At 46.1% G+C, this 18956-nt stretch overlaps 2 protein-coding genes across 9 annotated transcripts in view; one reads left to right on the top strand and one right to left on the bottom strand.

Moving 5' to 3' along the window:
* Window positions 1-18956, top strand: part of LOC137614355 (uncharacterized) — a 283239-nt gene that overhangs the window by 150503 nt on the left and 113780 nt on the right.
* Window positions 1-18956, bottom strand: part of LOC137614353 (brefeldin A-inhibited guanine nucleotide-exchange protein 1-like) — a 110345-nt gene that overhangs the window by 90678 nt on the left and 711 nt on the right. For 5 of the 8 annotated variants that reach the window (XM_068344130.1, XM_068344132.1, XM_068344129.1 and 2 more), the window contains exon 2: window positions 4135-4290. The exons of the other annotated variants lie outside the window; for them this stretch is intronic. In XM_068344130.1, the coding sequence (XP_068200231.1) occupies window positions 4135-4156 (22 nt within the window). In that variant the 5' untranslated portion in view covers window positions 4157-4290. The remainder of the gene's footprint in view (window positions 1-4134; window positions 4291-18956) is intronic. 8 annotated transcript variants of the gene reach the window in all.

The raw sequence follows: 18956 nt of genomic DNA, 5'->3' as shown, positions 1-18956 counted from the left end.
TTACGGTTCTAATTTTTCCAGCGAAAACAGATGACCCAGTAACTTCTGCCAGTCCTTGGCCCTCCTGGGTTGTCCCGTCAGGAAGGGTTGAAGGATATGTTCCAGGTTGGCTAACCTCTCACCTGAGGGGAAAGCTCTTACTAACTGGGTGTCCAGGACCATCCCCAAGTAAGTCATTCTGGTGCTGGGGACTAGTTGGGATTTCCCTAGGTTGACCGTGATCCCTAATACCCTGCAGAGGTCGAGCAACATAACGCCTTGCTCCTTCAGTTGTTCCCTTGAGGCAGAAAGAAGCAACCAGACGTCCAGGTACCTGAGTAGTCGTATGCCTTTCTCGGGTGCCCATACCGAGATCGTGGTGAACACCCTCGTGAACACTTGCGGGGCCGTCGACAGGCCGAAGCACTGGGTTTTGAACTGCAGGACCCTGGACTCCCACTTGATTCTGAGGAACTTCCTGCTGGAGGGGTGCACGGGGATTTGAAAATAGGCATCCTTGAGGTCGAGAGACATGAGGAAATCCCCCTCCCTCAAGGCTGCTAGCACCGTCTTGGGGGTGTCCATTTTGAAGTCCGTCTTTGAGACGTACTTGTTGAGGGCTGAGAGAGTCTGTAGCCCTCTTTCAGGACCGTCACCGTCCAGGGATCCGCACCGAGATCCCGCCCTGCTTGCCAAAAATGTCTGAGGCATCCCCTACTAGGGGCTCCTGAAGGAGTAGGGGGCCTCTCTTCCTACCTCATTCTGGAGGAGCGGCCAGAGCGACCTCTCCTAGAGATACTGTAGGAGGGTCTGAAGGCTGACTGAGGGGCTTCTTTGGTCCTACGGGTGGTCTGCTGAGAGGTTTGAAGCCAAGGAGCTGACGGTGGGTCTCTTCGAGGCAGCAAAGGGGCGGACTGGGAGGAGTGAGGGACGTCCGCTGAGGCTCTTCTAAACACGGGCTTCCTCATAGAGGGTGGGGGGGCCCAAGGTCCGTGTGTCTCACTCTCCTCCCTTTCTCCATCGTATCCTCCACCAATTTGATGGGGAAAATGTCGTTTCCCCACACGGAGGAATTCCTCAGTCTCCTAGCTTCTCTGTCAGGTAACTTCCGCACCAACTTGCTAAGGACAGTATCCCTCTTTCTAAGTACCCAGTTCGTAGCCATAGACAGGGACTGGGACGACAAAAACTTAAAGGCCTTGCCTCCCGAACTAACTATCTCCTTCAGCGTGGCCTGATTGTCAGGAAGGGAGAGGTCGTGGGACGCCTGAAACCCCACCAAGCCGCAAGACCACCAATCCAACCAGGAGGACACATAGACAAGGTCCTGTGCCATGTCCTCCATCATAGAGGCTTCTGACGGGGAAAAGCACACGGGGGCAGTGGTGGCCCTGTCTTCCGAGGCTCCCTGGTTCAGTGAGGTCACCGCTGTTCTACTGCACGGGGTCCGCCGCGATGCCCTACTGGGACGTAGAAACGTTTCTGCGATTTCAGCCCTGGAAGCAGCCTGGAGGAACTCTGGCTTCTGGGGGCCTCCGCCAGTCCTGCCAAGTAACTTATCTATTCTCTCCATCCCCAACTCCACGTCCGGAGCGAGAGGGAGAGACAATGAAGGCTTTTGTTGCACAGGGTTGACGACCATTATGGACAGTCCGGAGAGCACGGCCTTTGCTGCTGAGGGCTTAGGTTCGTCTAATCGGTGGTGTCGACGAATTAGGGCCAGAACCTTACGGTAGGAGGAGATGTCGTCAGATGAGCACTCCCCTCCTTCCACTAGGGCGCCCGTCACCAGTTCCTCCGTACGGGGGTACTCCGTGACGGTAGGAAAGACAACGCTGGACTAGTCTGCCCGTGGTATGGGCTGCCCCGTGGGGACGAAGGTATCCGTCATGGGAGTACCTTGTTCCACGGGGGACTCCGTGGATGGGGGATCCATGCGGACCGACGGGCGCCCTTAGTGCTTAAGGAAGGCCTCCAAGGTGCCCGTGGTCGACGCTAAGCCTTCCTTCATAAGATACCCGTGAGGACGAAGGTATCCGTCATGGGAGTACCTTGTTCCAAGGGGGACCCCATGGATGGGGGGAGCCATGCGGACCGACGGGCGCCCTTGGTGCTTTAGGAAGGCCTCCAAGGTGCCCGTGGTCGACGCTAAGCCTTACTTCACAAGATACCCGTGGTATGGGCTGCCCCGTGAGGACGAAGGTATCCGTCATGGGAGTACCTTGTTCCACGGGGGACCCCATGGATGGGGGGGATCCAAGCGGACCGACGGGCGCCCTTGGTGCTTTAGGAAGGCCTCCAAGGTGCCCGTGGTCGACGCTAAGCCCTACTTCACAAGATACCCGTGGTATGGGCTGCCCCGTGAGGACGAAGGTATCCGTCATGGGAGTACCTTGTTCCACGGGGGACCCCGTGGATGGGGGGATCCATGCGGACCGACGGGCGCCCTTGGTGCTTTAGGAAGGCCTCCAAGGTGCCCGTGGTCGACGCTAAGCCTTCCTTCATAAGACATACGTCCTTCCTAAGGGAAGAAGAAGCGGAGGCCACCTTAGGTTAGTCACTACACGGGGAGCCTGGTTCGAACCCTCTAGCCGGGCGACTGGTCCGAAGGAGGAGGTAGGAGGATGAGACACAGAAGGCGAGGCTCTAGGGAGCCACCCGGAAGCGGCCGCGGCTGTGGTAACCTTAAACAGCTCGCTCCGGGGCACTGTGATGTTCACCCACTCCTTGGACTTGTTCTTCTTGGCTTTCTTCTTAGAGAAAACGTCCAAGACTGCGGGGGGAAATCCTCGACGTTTCCCAGGTGTGGTAGGCTGCAGAAACACGGGGGGGTAGCGTAGACGAGGGAGCGATTGAAGTACCTGAAATAAGCCATGATGCCGGGGAAGAATCCACACCTGGATTCCCCCACATAGGACCTTCCGAGGAGACGGGACCTGCGGGTACCAGGACCTCGCCTCCTACCCACACTCCTGTACTACTCTCAGGACCCACACATGCCTGCCCCACACTAGACACTTCCCCCACAGGAATATCAGACTCTTGGGGAAGGGCAATGGGCCTCTTCCCCGCAACGGACTTACCTCGTCCCCTACTCTGGGTAGGGGGAGAAGGGGAGCTACAGTCTGCCGAGACTTCTGGGGAAACCACAGGCGACGAGACACTGGATTCCTTAGGTGACTTCTTAGCCGCCTTCTTCTTCTTAGTCCCAAAGAGCATCCACTGGATCTCACTCCAGTTAGGACACTCCGGGCACGTAGAGGCAGGGGAACACACTTTCCCCCTACACGTGGAGCACAAGGAGTGGGGATCAATCTCAGGTTGATCCAAAACGCAACACTAATACACCCAGAGACACAAGGATGCAAAGGGAAAGTGAAAAGGGAAACACGTGGGTAACACGCGGTAAGCACAAAGGATCGGGGGGACACAAAGGGTCGCACAGGTAAGAGAGAGCGCGGCGAGATGTTGATCACGCCGCGACCAGAAACTTACTGGCGAGTCGACGACCTGAGCTAGCACGCTGCCCGACCCCGGGTCGTCTCAGGGTATGTATCACACTGCCTGAGGTTGACCCTGTAGAAAACGGGAAGAGGGTAAACTATACAAAAAGCTGGTCGGTTAGGTAGAGTTACCAGTAACTCCTAAGAAGGTAGTTCTAGGTAAGTAACCGTGTTGGAACAACTGATATTTAATTCATATGAAATTTAGGTACAGGTATTTGTTGACTTGTAACTGGAAATCATAGGCATGGAAGTTAAGTTAGGCCTACCCTAGGACAAAATATAAAAAAATTTGACTTACAAACAGCTTATTGGAACCTATTAAGTTTGTAAGTTAAGGACCTTCTGTAGTATGTATTCCTATTAGAAACTATTACAAAAATCATAAGATAAAAAGGAAGCTTACATTAAAAAATTATATCAACATGCTGTACTACATACAGACACAAATTCAAAGACCCCTACACTCGTTAACTTCAGAAAATGACAAGTAACTTAAGTAATTCTTCAAATAAATCATTACAAAAAAATTATCAAAAAAGTAAAACTGAAAAAATCATATTACAAAAATAAACTAAGGTACCGATACAAGAAAATATATTGCAGACAACCAAGACAAGTTAATGTCAGAAAACGCAAAGTATATGCATACCTTGCGCAGGCTGCTCCGTCATTCTGGAGCCCAAAATAGGAGGAAGAAAGACAAGCAAGCTGAACCTTCAAAATGTCTATTACAAGCAGAGATTACATTCTTCCCTTCCTCTAGCCGAGCATATACTAAGCTCTGCACGAACAAAACATTCGCCACCTACAATGATACAGTATAGGCTTATGAAATGCAGGCCAAACTTAAAAAAAGGCTGTTAAAGTAACAATGGTAACATCCAATATATATTTAAAGTTTGACTATTTATTGCTTAAACACACACAAGATAAATTACACATCAATTGTAAATTAACACACGGTTTCTAATTCAACTTCCAAACTTAAGTTGATGATTATATTTTTCTGTTAAATGAAAAGCTATGGGATTTTAATAATGCATATCTTATATTACAACATTTGAATATCTTTCATTCATAAATTGAGTTTAATGTTGCAGGTTTTAAGACAATTTAAAAAGAAAAAAAAATAAGACAATAAGTGTCTTTATTTATTTTTCCAAAATTCTGAAGGACCACAATCGGTGGATCTTAAGATCTTCCTATTTGGTACAAAAAAATCTATCTATAAGTTTGATAATATTGTTTTAAATCCTTTATTGTACAGTAATAATCATACCAGTACAGAATCTTAATTGTCCTAGATAGTACAGTGACTAATATTAACATTTGTAACTGAATAGCAAAAACTAGTAATGTTACCAAGATATAAATTGAGTATAAAGGTAAAATTGGCCTCTTTATTTGTGAAATGATGTGCACTGTATAATAACCACAGAAAAATATGGATAAAATGTGGCTTAACAGACATCTTTAATACAAGCCACTGCAATTGTTTTTAAATCTTTGATAAATTAATGCAAATATTCAGAAAAAAAATCAGGGGCTACTTTAAACACACACAACATGCAACCAATCATGAGTAATCATGGATTATCCAACTGATAATTCAAAGACTTCATACTTTAAAACAAAAATTTTCTCTGCATGAACTGCAATGGCAAAATTAAACAGAGCATGATAGAGGATATTTAAGAGAAAATTATGCAATAGGTAACACATCATACCAAACAAAACTGAGGCAATGCCAAAATAATTTCCATTCTGGTATCAATGCAACAATGTGTTCCTCTTACCCTAATCATAGGAAATTTAATATAACATGCTAAGGGTACTAAAAAAAAATACTATAGAATATACCTGCACATTGCCCTTCCTACATTATATGCCATCAAAAAAGTAGGTACGGTATGTACTGTACCTCTACAAGCAATTGTTTGACTAGATAAAAAAAATAAAAACTGAGAAAATCATCGCGTAAGTAGATAATAAAATACATGTACATGATGTACACTACTGCACCATCTCTTGGACAAAGTAAATCTTATTAGAAAATATTCATTAGTAGCAATGCTTCTCCATCAATCATTTATAGTAAGGCTAAAAGGCCGAGAGTACATTTTTTACTAACGAAACCTGTATGTATACAGTACTAGAAACTGCCGTGTAAAGTAACCAACTATATACAGTACATGTTTCCAACATGGTGATATATGTTATATATAGAGCTGACCAGTCTTCCGTCCCAAACAGGAGGTTCAACAATAAAGAATCTATGTACTACAATAAGCTTGCTATGAAGAAGCCTTTAAATAAACATTCTTTTTTTCTATTTTTTTGCTATGCAGTAGAAAAATCTAAATATTAGAAAGTTGGGATTTAAAGCACACTATGGAATTTTCATCCATTCAGCTGCAGTTTTATTTTGACTTACTGTATTGTATTTAGAAACACGGTTCGACATATACTAAGGAAGGAATTCTTTTAGAACGTTACACTTTTCTCAAAGAAGTTGTTACAATATATCTACTACAACTAACATTCAAAAGCCTTTCCTAATTATAAAATCTTTCTTACAAGATGATTGGTTCGAAATACTAAAAGCATTGTTTACATTCATATTCTAAGTCGGTCACAGCACATTTAATGCATTGTACTGTATGTGCTTCCTTAAACACAAGACTAATATGAACCACTTACAGTTTCAGTAAGTCTTCAAGTTTCATAGGTTTCAACTTGCAATATCTCAAGGATTACAGTTTCCTTTTACCATCATATTTATGTCCTCCAATTGTTTGCTTTCTGGCCAAGTTATGTTTCCATGTCATAAAAGTGTTTTTATGTCCTAGATTATGACTTTATTACTGCATTAGCATAGGTATGACTTCAGTGTGTATATACGGTACAGTATACTGTATTTAGAAGTGCTCCACTAAAATCAAAACTGTGACTATAATTTGCCATAGACTCAGATCTCCTTCTAAAATAATTCTGGTTGTTACTGGTATCTAACAATAAATATATGACCAATCCTTGTACTTTATTTTTTTCATTTACTTTTTTCCTACTAATAGCAATTTACTTAATTTGATTTAAATTTAGATGGCTATCCACAATACATCCTCACAAAAATATAGGAACTGTATCATGACAGAAGCTTTAATAATAAAATGGCTTTACCAAGCTACTGAATATAGAGGCTTTAATAATAAGATAGCACTACCAAGCTACTGAATAACATGTAATCTTTAGCATAAGGTTAACTCAAAGAATATTCTTGAAAAAGGGGAGAAAATTATATGAAGACAAAAAAGTAAGGTATCAATGGGAACAGATGAAGAGTAGCTGGCAGAAAAAAAACGACTGGAGCTATAGAATAAATGCAGCAAACGACGGAGAAGTGTTGCCTATATCGAGATATATTAGGCACAGGGACCACAGAAACCCTTTGAAGGAATCATAATGACTGAGATGCTATTTAAATGTTCTAAAGTTCCATAACAGATTGTGGTTTTGAGTATATTGTACATTATTTGTGTTTGTATTCTTAAAAAACGAGTGTGAAGATCACAAAATTTAAAAATGGTTGAAAATACTAAAATCTATATCTAATTTTTAAGCCAAAGAAACTAAGAAAGAAAATCTATAAGCTAAAACACCCAAATCTACTACTGTAATTAATTTAAAAAACTTTATTTTGCAAAGGGATTAGGTCTTGCCTTTTACCTGACATTATTTCAGAGTTGCCTCAAAATATCAATAGTAAAATCCCCTTTTATTTAAGATGCTACAGTATTTACGAGTTGCCTCAACAAGTCAACAGTAAAACCTCATGCAACAGCCAAACTAAACTCACTCCTTAACACAACAACAACAAGAAACAAACTAATGACAATTCATATCAAGAGTACCAATCTACTATTAAATCATTAACACCAAATATTCCCGCATTCAAATTAAACATGCACATAAGACCCAAAGGAAAAAAAGTGATAGGAAAAAAAGTGATTTGAAAAGATTCAAAATTCTTTGGCCACATCATCAAACAAGTCATAAATCACTGAAGGAAATACAAAATGTCCCACATTGTTGTTGAGTGAATACAGTTGAACACAGATGGACTTATTAGGTAATATATCAATGAATAAAAAGTAGGCCATAGTCTTCACCATTAATCAAAAGTGGTAGACTCAATCCCTCACCATCCATGATACCATATAAATATATATGACAAATTCGTAGGTAATTTGTATTTTTCCTAACAATACAAACCTTAGCTATTTAATATGGGTAATTACTTTCGGCGTAGCTGAAATGACGAGCCATTAGAATTTTAACGAGGGTTTACTACCCCACCGCTAGTTAGCGGGGGGTAGGGAGGGTAGCTTGCTACCCCCCCCTCCCCCCCTCACACACACCTGTGCTGAGCTCGCTTTGTTTAGAGGTAGGACTTCAAGGGGGATAGGGCTGGCGGGCAAGTTTGATTAAATAGCTAAGGTTTGTATAGTTAGGAAAAATACAAATTACCTACGAATTTGTCATTTGTTCCGTAACTGAAATACAAACCATGCTATTTAATATGGGTGACTCAACCCTTAGGAAGGGTGGTAAGTCCCGGCCAGTACTGGCTTTTGGATTTGCCCGGGGACTCAATATCTGAGTGTGTCAGCACTCAACAATAAGGAGTCCCTGCACCTTGCTATACAAGGGCTGCAGCCTACGTAAGCTGTGTGTGAAGGTTGAAGAGTGACTCGTCCTAGGAAGTTGACCTGAAGTCCTTTAGATGGAAACTTTAGGCAAGGACTCTCCCAATACCACCTCGTCAGGGTATGGGGACGTGACAGTATTAACTTAATACTAGGAACACAAGGAAACATGGTTTACCTGCAGTGGTTTGAGGTCAGCTGTGCAGAGAACCCAGGATGCTGCTTTCCCCAAGAGAGGGGAGGATGAAGAAAAGAATAAGGGCCAGACATACCTTTTCATTCATGCAGACTAAGACCGGGTAACAATGCCCTCAACCCTCTGCTACTTGTCCATTAAGGAGCCTGAGGTTTAAACCAGCTGTTGTGCAGCCACCACAGGACCGATAGAGAACGTATCGAGTCTCCTGTGGGTCACGTCTTGCAGGTAGTGGGCTGTGAAGGTCGTCTGACGCTTCCACACCCCTGCATGTAGAACCTGTGTCACTGAGAAGTTCTTTTTGAAGGCCAGGGACGTAGCTACGCCCCTGACATCATGTGCTCTAGGGCGACATGACGGAGGAGGGTCAGGATTCAGGAATAGGTGTATTACCTTCCGAATCCATGCCGAGATTGTATTCTTGGTAACCCTCCTCTTCGTCTTTCCAGTGCTCACAAACAATGCCTGCACTTGGGGACGAACTGCTGCCGTTCTTTTAAGATACAGCCTCAGACTCCTTACTGGGCACAGTAGGAGATGGTCTGGGTCATCTGTTACAGAACGAAGTCGAAACCTGGAAAGTGTTGAACCGTGGGTCCGGCACTCCCGGATTCTGAGTCTTAGCAACAAACTCAAGGACAATTCTGAATGTTACCTCCCCCCATCCCCTTGAATGGGCGATGTCATACGAGAGACCATGAAGTTCACCGACTCGCTTGGCCGAGGCCAAAGCTAGTAGGAACACCGTCTTCCAAGTCAGGTGGCGATCTGAAGCCCGGCGTAATGGTTCGTAGAGAGGTCTCTTAAGAGACCTGAGAACTCGAACTACGTTCCATGGAGGAGGTCTCACTTCCGAATGAGGGCAGGTAAGTTCATAACTTTGTATGAGTAGCGAAAGTTCCAGCGAAGAAGAAATGTCCACTCCTTTGAGCCTGAAGGCTAGACTTAAGGCTGAGCGATAGCCTTTCACTGCCGAGACTGAAAGGCGCATTTCTTCTCGCAAATATACGAAGAATTCCGCTATTGCTGGAATAGTGGCATCGAGTGGAGAGATACCCCTTCCACGACACCAATCACAGAAAACTCTCCACTTTGCCTGGTAGACCCCTATGGATGACCTTCGCAGGTGTCAGACATCTTGTTCGCAACTTGTGGCGAAAAACCTCTCTCTGCGAGGAGATGCTGGATAGTCTCCAGGCGTGAAGTCGAAGCGAAGCTACGGCTTTGTGAAAGATGTTGGCTTGTGGTTGTTTGAGTAGCTCATGTCGTGGAGGGAGTTCTCTCGGAAGTTCCGTTAGGAGCTGCAGAAGGTCCGGGAACCTTTCCGCATGATGCCATAGCGGAGCTATTAGGGTCATCGAGAGATTGACCGATATTCTGGTCTTGTTGAGTACCCTTCTCATCAGAAAGAATGGGGGAAAGGCGTAAACGTCGATGTTGTCCCACCGTTGTTGAATGGCATCTTGCCAGAGTGCCTTGGGATCCAGGACTGGGGAGCAGTACAGCGGAAGCTTGAAGTTCAACGCTGTCGCGAACAGATCCACAGTCGGGGAACCCCACAAAGTCAGGACTTTGTTGGCTACTAGATGGTCCAAAGACCACTCGGTACTCACTATCTGAGATGCTCTGCTCTGACTGTCGGCAAGCACATTCCTCTTGCCTGGAATGAAGCAAGCTGATAGTGGGATCGAGTGGACTTCTGTCCATCTCAGTATCTCTACTGCGAGATGGGATAGCTGCTCTGAAAAGGTGCCTCCCTGCTTGTTGATGTAAGCCACTACTGTGGTGTTGTGGCTCATCACCACCACAGAGTGACCCGCCAGTTATTGTTGGAACTGTTGAAGAGCTAGGAATACGGCCTTCATTTCTAGCAGATTTATATGGAGGCACTTTTCTGATTCTGACCACAGGACTGAGGTCCTGTGGTGCAGAACGTGGGCCCCCCACCCTTTCTTTGCAGCGTCAGAGAACAGCATCAAATCCGGGGGGAGGAAGAGAAGATCCACTCCCTTTCGTAGGTTCTCGTCTGTCACCCACCATTGGAGGTCCGTCCGTTCCGCAGGACCAATCGTGATCATGACGTCCGGGGAATCGTGTCCTTGATTCCACCGGGACTTGAGTTGCCATTGAAGAGATCTCATTCTGAGGCGACCGTTGGGAACTAGACGGGCCAGGGATGAGAGGTGACCGAGGTGACCGAGGAGACGCAACCACGATTGGGCTGGGAGTTCCTCTCGTCTGAGGAAAGGACTCGCGACCCTCTTCAGCCTTGCTATCCTGTCGTCTGATGGGAAAGCTTTGTGGAGATTGGTGTCTATTATCATGCCTAGATATACCAGTCTTTGAGTAGGTAGCAGGGAAGACTTCTCGAGATTTACCAGGATCCCCAGATCTTGGCAAAGTCTCAGAAGTTCGTCTCGGTGTCGAAGAAGGGTTGACTCCGAGTCTGCTAGGATCAGCCAGTCGTCCACATAACGGAGGAGACGGATGCCGATCCTGTGTGCCCACGATGATATCAGGGTGAACACACTGGTGAAAACCCGAGGTGCTGTGGAGAGACCGAAGCACAGCACCTTGAACTAGTAGATCTTGTTGTCTAGGCAGAATCTTAAGTACTTCCCTGAAGACGGATGGACTGGGATCTGGAAGTACACGTCCTTCAGGTCCAGTGTACACATGAAGTCTTGAGGTCTCACTGCAAGTCTGACCGTGTCTGCCATCTCCATGCTGAACGGGGTCTGCTTGACAAACCTGTTCAGAGCTGAGAGGTTGATGACTGGTCTCCAACCTCCAGACGCCTTCTTTACAAGAAAGTCGACTGAAGAAGCCTGGGGACCCGTCGACGACCTCTTGGAGAGCGCCCTTCTTCAACATGGTCTCGACTTCTGCCCGAAGGGCTTGCCCCCTTGCCGATCCCATAGCAAGGGAGCTCAACGACACTGGATCCGCTGTCGGGGAGGTAGAGATGTTATGAACGGGACGCGATATCCTTGACTGATTACGGAAATCGTCCAGGAATCGGCCCCGAGTTGCTGCCACCTGGTTGCGCAACTTTGCAGGCATCCCCCTACTGGTGGACATGCAGGGGGACTGCTAATCCTAGCGTTTGCGGCCTCGGCCGCTCCCCCTAGGATTTTTCCCCCCCCTGGAGGACTTTTTGCCTTTCTTGTCTTTGACATGAAAGGGCTTTGACACCGTTGTCTTTGCTGCCGTTACCGGTTTCGTCGTCTTGGTAGGACGTGGTTGCTGGAGGCTTATAGGGCTTAGATGTTAAATCCCTCGGCAGGAGGGAGTCCTGGTTGAACTTCCTCCACCTCTCAGCTGCCTGCTCCACATCCTTAGGCTCAAACAGGTTTCTCCCTAAGATGGAAGAATGAATGTCTGAGCCTGCTTATCTCGGTGTTGGGGACTTTCTGGTGAAACCTCTCAGACACCGCATCTCGACGCTTCAAGATGGTATTAGCCCACAAGTTCGAGACTTGGTGGGCTAGAAACTCGATGGTACGAGTGCCTGAGAGTAGAAATATCTCCATGGCCTTCATGGTACTTTCCTTGGAAAGGTCCTCAGATCGTAGCAGGATGCCTAGAGACCCTAGCCAGATGTCTAGCCACTAAGTTGCCTGCATGGCACACTTCGCTACCTTCTCCTGGCTGAGGATCTCCGTAGCCGAGAAAGCCGCCTGCCGGGTGGGGAGTCTCTCGAGAGGGACTCCCTTGGTAAGCTCTTCCAAAGAATGGTGCAAAGGAAGAGCTAGACAAGTCTCCTCCATGATCTCGAAGTACCTCCTCTGATGGACACGAGGAGGCGGGAGGAGTTTGTTCCCGGCGCTGGACCGGCTGGAGGAGGCAAGCTCGGAGAGCTGGCCCTCGACCTTATCTCTGGCACTCTTAACCCCTTGGGACCAAGGCAGAGCCGCACTGGCCTTAGCGGATTTCTGAGTACCAAAGACTCGGTCCAGGACCGTGTCCTTGCCCTCATGAGGAGGAATCTCTGGATCCGAGAAACCATTGAGATTCCTCATAAGGGTCAGAACTTGCCAGAAAGCGTGTTCTGACTCCTGAAGGGCTGGCAGCAAAGTCTCCTGTCCCCGACGGCTCTTCTCGGGTGGACTCGTGGACGTTCTGAGAGGGCTTGGTTGGCTCTGGTCTAATCCTCGAGGACGACTTCGGAACTGTCTTGGAGTCTTTCGACTCCCTCCTAGGAGGGATACAGGACTCCAGAAGTGATGGTGGGAGGCTCTTCTCCACCCCTACCCGAGAGGACTTCTCTGCGCGAGGTGGGGGTTTCCCTCATTGGTGCGATGGGGGAACGCCTCACCTCACGGGACTCCCCTGAGGACGGGAAATCCTCGTCCGAAGGGGAGGGAGAGAAAGTCTGGGGGGGGGAGGGAGCCTTAGTCATAGACTTCCGAGGAGTCAACTTCGCCCTTGGAGAAGTTACCACGTCCACTCCTCCTTCTTCCTCTTCAGGAGAGTTGAGACTGCCACTGCTTTATGTCCCAGTTCAGAGAGAACAGGCTTGAAAGCCTGTACGACCGCTCTGACGAGGGACCCAAGCCAGGGCTGTCGACTGACAGTCGCGCTGTCAGAAACTCCCTCTGGAGGGAAGGGGATCGTCCCTAGGAGGAGTTACCAAAGCAGGGTCGGCCTGAAAAGAAGAATAAGGCAAGTTCCTGGACCTATCTGGAGAAATCCCTCCCTCCGGCGAGCGCGCTGTTCTGCGCTTGCGGGGGGGGGGACAGTGACGTAGCCGTTCACCGTCCTACACCCCCGCGCGTGGGATCGCGTTGGCGATCACGCTGGTGGTCGCGTGATGGGGATCCGCCTAAATCGCACTCGGGCGATTGCTTGTGGGCACGCGATGGCGATGGCGAGAGCGCGCGTTGGCGTGTTTGCGAGCGATGGCGCGCGTGGGCGAACGATGGCGCGCGTGGGCATGTCGGCGAACGATGGTGCTCAGGGGCACATTCTGAAGATAACGGTGATTGTTCGCGCGTGCGTGGGCACACAGGATCATGATGAGCCCATAAGGGCGAACACGTAGGGCGCGCGGGCAGGGGAAATATCCCTTGCACGCGGGCGCGCATCTTGGACTGCAATAGGTGGGCGTGCAGGGCGCGCGATGGCGCGTAGGTGACAATGTTGGCGAGCGCTGGCGAGCGCCGACGAGCAGGGGAAGAGATTATCTTTCCCTTTGCGCCCAGATCCGAAGATCGTGGGCGCACAGGCGAGAGGTGGCGCGTCGGAGAATGCTGGCGCGTAGGCGATCATGGGCGCACTGGCGGGCACGACAGCATTGGCGCACAGGTGAGCGCCGACTCACAGGAGAGCGCTGGCACACTGTAACTGGAACTGGAGCGCGCTTGCATGCAATTGCGCGCTGGCGCGTAGGAGATCGATGGCGCGCAGGGGATACCTGGCGCGTAAGGGACTTAGTCTCTAGGAGAGAAAGTCCCTTGTGCCCCGAAGGGACCGATGCCCGCCTGAAAACGCGATGCTTGGGAGCCCACAGCGCATCAGCAGCCAGGAACGGCGAAGGCAGGTCAGCAGGTCTAGCGGGAGGAAGGTCGGTGCGTCCTTTGCAAGGATGACCTTCCACCGAAGGAGATTGCGAACGATCTGCAGAGAGGTCCAGGGATGTAGCTGGCAGGGTCAGTGATCGACGACGAGGTTCCTCTGCGGCGGACTGCGGGGATGACGAGCCGAAGAGGCGCCTCCTTACGCCCTTGTGGGGCGAGGGAAGGCCTCTACGGCGAAGAGGAAGGCGAGCTTTGCGCCTTATACGCCCTCTGGGGGTCGTAGGATCAGCAAGCTGACCAGCAGTCCTCCGAAGAGGAGTCTCTGTCAGTGAACTCCCCCGAGGGGGAGAATCACCTGCAGGAGAGACCGTTGGACTTAGCTCCTCCCTCGAAGGATGTTCGGAGGGGGGATCTAAGCCTTCAGCTACATCAGGAGCAGAGGTTTGACCTAACTCGTGAGAAGCCTCTGCCACAACAACGTCGACGATAGACAGAGGATCAACCTATGCTAAATTCGGCGACTGTTTGACAGCTGCTCCCAACTTGATCATGTCAAACAGGGCTTCCTTGGAGGGTGAACCCTGAAGCCCCAAGGAAGCCCAAAGCTGCAACAAATCATGGTTAGACACATTAACATTAACAGCAGTATTAATATCCTCCCCCAGGGGAGGAGGAGGAGCTGCCTCACTATGGGAGGCAACTCCCTCTCCCAAACCCCGAGATCGGTCAACAGAACTGCGGCCTACGCTACCACTCAGTTTCTCGGAAGAAACCATACGAGTGGGAGCTTCGGAGGAGGTTTGGGGCACGGAAGAAGAAGCCTTGGGTTTTTCCCCCTTCAAAGAACTCTTCGAAGGAGAAATATCCCTTTTGGACTTCTTCTTCCGGCGCCGGGAAAACCTCTCCCACTGGCTCCCACTGGGAGGTAGACCACTCCCCACACTCACCACATACGTTATCTCTATCACACCATTGGCCCCTACAAAAAGGACATAAGGTGTGAGGGTCCGTCTCGACCGCCGACATATAAGTCCCACAAGGGCGGTCAGGTAAACCGGGACACTTCCGCATCACAGAGGGCAACTTCACAAACACTCTGTAGAAAAGAAAAAGCAAACAAAAGATCAGTCAAAATGGCTGTCCGTCTAGCACCCGAGCCGATAGCAAAGTGAGCTCAGCAAAGGTGTGTGTGAGGGGGGGGGGGGTTAGCAAGCTACCCTCCCTACCCCCCGCTAACTAGCGGTGGGGTAGTAAACCCTCGTTAAAATTCTAATGGCTCGTCATTTCAGCTACGCCAAAAGTAATTACTGTACCCATATTAAATAGCGTGGTTTGTATTTCAGTTACAGAACAAAAGAATATTTCATGAAAAGCCTAATCCACATACTAACTAATTTTAGATTTCCAACGCACATAAAACGCAAACCCACTAGCCAAAGATAGGCAATGCTTCTAAAAAACCGGATTAAACATGCTAACATACTTAAAACCATAACACCCTTCCACCACACTAATCGGAACATAGCCAAATACTGCTGTCTATTGATGGCTTACAAGATTTCAAATTCTAGATGAGAAATTTAAAATACGATAACTCATAGGCTAATTTCTTAGGAAATTTGGCACAATGGATGGCAATTTCTCTAACAGAATCAAAGAGGGACCTTGCTTTTGTGTTTAACATATTGAGAAGCTTATGGTATAGGAAACATTCAGTGCTTGTTGCTGTACAAGGCACAGGAATTATTCAGTCTCAATCTTTAAAGTTTAGCTTGTCTTCTTGTGTGAATGGTGAGCATGAACATCCTGGTTTCAGTACCTGTGCTTTGCCCACATATTGATGTCATGGGATTCTAGTAAATTATAAAATGACAAATGAGAATTAACAGCTTTAGGATGGCCTCTTTGAACTTTAGTTTCTCAAGAAATAGGATTTCTGTTCTTGAGTTCACATGGCGACATGAGGATTTTTCATCCTTATTCTCATGAGTTAGGCTATTACATAATCTAGAAAATTCTGCTGCCACTTCAGTAATGTAAGCTTGTACCTCAAATGTCTGATATATTGCTTGGTATGGAAGAGAAACTATTATATACAGCTGTAAAGATAACATGCATACCTGAAAGACTATAAAATACCAGAACCTCAACATTCCATTTCTGAAGTGTGAAGTAAGTGTTAAGAAGGTTCAGGAGGGGTTCACTTAGGGAAGAAGCCCTTCATAATCTGGTAGGGGGACATTCTATAAGAAGTCATTTAGGATGGGGGGAGTTCAGTGGAAGGCCTTGTCAGATCGGTTGTTCCATCCTAGACGACAATGGGTAAGGGTAAGGTAGGTCAAGATAGGATGAACATATAAAAATGATTCCGTTGATTATATTTCTTGCTCTGTTAAGTAGGCTATTTCACAGCACCATGTTTGGCATTACACACACACACCAAAAGACACCTAGATAGAAATATACAAATGGCCCAAACTTTGAGTGTTTAGGAGGAAATCAATTTGCCATCTTCCAAACTGTATAGCCTAAGATATACATCCTAGCTAATGTGAATATTACACTCTCATCCTTGGGCATAGCTTAGACTATTGCATTAACTATTTGGTAAAACTATTCTGCAGAACTCAAGAAGCCTGGCTGGATAGTATATAGAAGATAGAGATAGAATATTAGTTTAATAACGTATCTCATTACTTCTATTTATATTAACGAGGACTCAATAATATTACTGTGCTGCATCATATTTCTATGAGGTTAGATTAGGTAAGGTTAAGCTCAGTTAGGCCAAATAAAATTAAATTGGACTGACTTGACAGTTTTAACTAGTTTACTATGAGTAAAGTTATGTTTACCCATAACCTTTCAAACTCTTGAGATTTTCTATTTAACTAATAGGATAAGGTAAGATTACCCATAACCTTTCACTTTATATTTTCTAAATTTTTAAAATCGACGACAGTAGACCCATAAATTCTACATTAATACTGCCTGTCTTGGTATAGTACAGTATGGACTTTCACAAATTTAACCCATAGAAATGGTAATTATTCACCGTACTACAAGCACTGGAAAACATCAACACTTAACGTTTTTACCTAACCTAACCCGATAGAAACAGTAATATTAACAGTAACAATGTCCGTAAAATACGGCAATAAATGTATTCTCATCCTTTCAACACTTTTCTTATTGAATCACATTCTTATACATAACTTTAGTCACAACGAATAGTTTCCCCGTTAAAATATTTTCTTTAAACGTCTTATTTTCCCTTATCGGAATTATCATAGAACAACGCGTGATAAACTTTACTAATAAAGAAATGAGGTTCTACATAGAAAAACTCCAGTTTTCTTAGAAAATGAACTTTATTTCCGTGATAAATAAATGGTTATTAAGATATACCTTAATATATCCAATGGTAATGTGGGCCACCCAGTGGAAACTGGGGGTTTTCGGTGGGGAAAATTTACCGGCGAATCGATAAATAATAGTAAAACTAACCTTCTCTTCTTTAAAAATTATTCTCTGGGACGCATAATAAATCCACGATAAGTTGCCCAATATTTAGGGATCCTTTTCCGTGAAAAATTCCTTTCACTCTTTTGTTTACATTTTAGTAGTCAGACATATCTGATCCTGTTTGTGCGTTTGTGCATAGCTTGTCCGGCAATAACGACTTTATACTTCCTGCACATAGGAAGTAGCTCCTTCTCCTTCTTTCCCCTACCATATGACAAAGTTTACCCTATTTGGGCATGTATGTATGCTTGAGTGTGATGTAGGTAGTTCTGTGACACACCCAGTTTTCTTAGGAGAACACTTCAGTTCCTTGTAGCTGTGTTACGTGTTGGGAGTGCGTTATGGGGCCCAACGTAATAAAGTGTAACTGCTGCCATTATGGCTATTTCAGTGCTATAGCCAAGTTTCACAGTACTCCTGATGTAGTGAATGATTTTTTTAAAAGCTCATTGTGTTATCCTTCAAAGGTTAAAGTGTCCCAAGTGCGATTATGGTGCAGGATTCATTTGAGATTTACTTTATCATAATGTAAGAATTTGTGATTTATTTGATCAGAATGTAAGGATTTAGTTCTGATTTAAATATAGTTTGGGACCTGGGGGGCTTGACCCTGGCTAAATCTGTAACCTGAGAACTACTAGGTTAGGTTAGTGGGTTTGTTAGGGTCTGTGGCCTTTTACAAATCTAGAAAGTGTTAAATAATCACATTTTGCCCCGTTTTCGCACACCCAAAGTCCCAGGTTCTCACCTGTGTCCGTCGGGAAGGGTGGGATCCCTAACGATAGAACGGTTTATTTGCTGTAGAAATAAAGGTCAAATTCGTTGAATGCACACGATTTACTGTAGGAAAAGCCGTTTTTCCTATTAGAAATTTTGTCCCGTGTTGTGCTATAATTTTACCCCCTCATCATTTGTAATTCCGGACTTAAATTCATACCTGAAAAACCATAATCCACCAGGGAAATAAATATAGGAATATGATCTAACTTATGGTTCCCCCCTAACATGACAACAGACGCCTTGTCCTTACATACCGGGGATAAGGTGGCAACGTCCCAAAGGATGCACTGTCGTTACCTTACCTAAATGTCTTACCTCAGTGTCTGGAGGTGTGAATCCAATGTTATCTACTAAAATTCGATCCTGTCAGTTGTGGCAGGGAAAGTGTTTAATTAAAAGGACTACAAACAGTATTTTTCTTGATGCATTTCCAAACATAGCTACTTTGCTAACATACCCGGTACTTAACACAATTTATGACTAAACAATTTATCTGTAGCTTCTAAGCTTTGAAAACAAATCAAAATTATTGAATAATAAGAATGTTTGCAACCAGGTAACAGAAATAGCCTAAAAATTAAGAACAATATCTCTTGGGGAAAAACTATTCGTTTGCGAGTTACATGTAAGGAAGCGATTTTGAAGAGGTGTCGAAAGTTTACGAATAAAAGTTTCATCATTTATCTGGGCACTGTTAGTGTTAATATCTAGGCCTACAGAATAGCCTAGAAAGTCTTTTTTTTTC

This window comes from Palaemon carinicauda, chromosome 20, assembly GCF_036898095.1.
Source record: "Palaemon carinicauda isolate YSFRI2023 chromosome 20, ASM3689809v2, whole genome shotgun sequence".
In the NCBI taxonomy this organism is placed as follows: Eukaryota; Metazoa; Arthropoda; class Malacostraca; order Decapoda; family Palaemonidae; genus Palaemon; species Palaemon carinicauda.
Note: the sequence above shows the minus strand (reverse complement) of the source record. Positions and strands in the feature narration are given on the sequence as shown.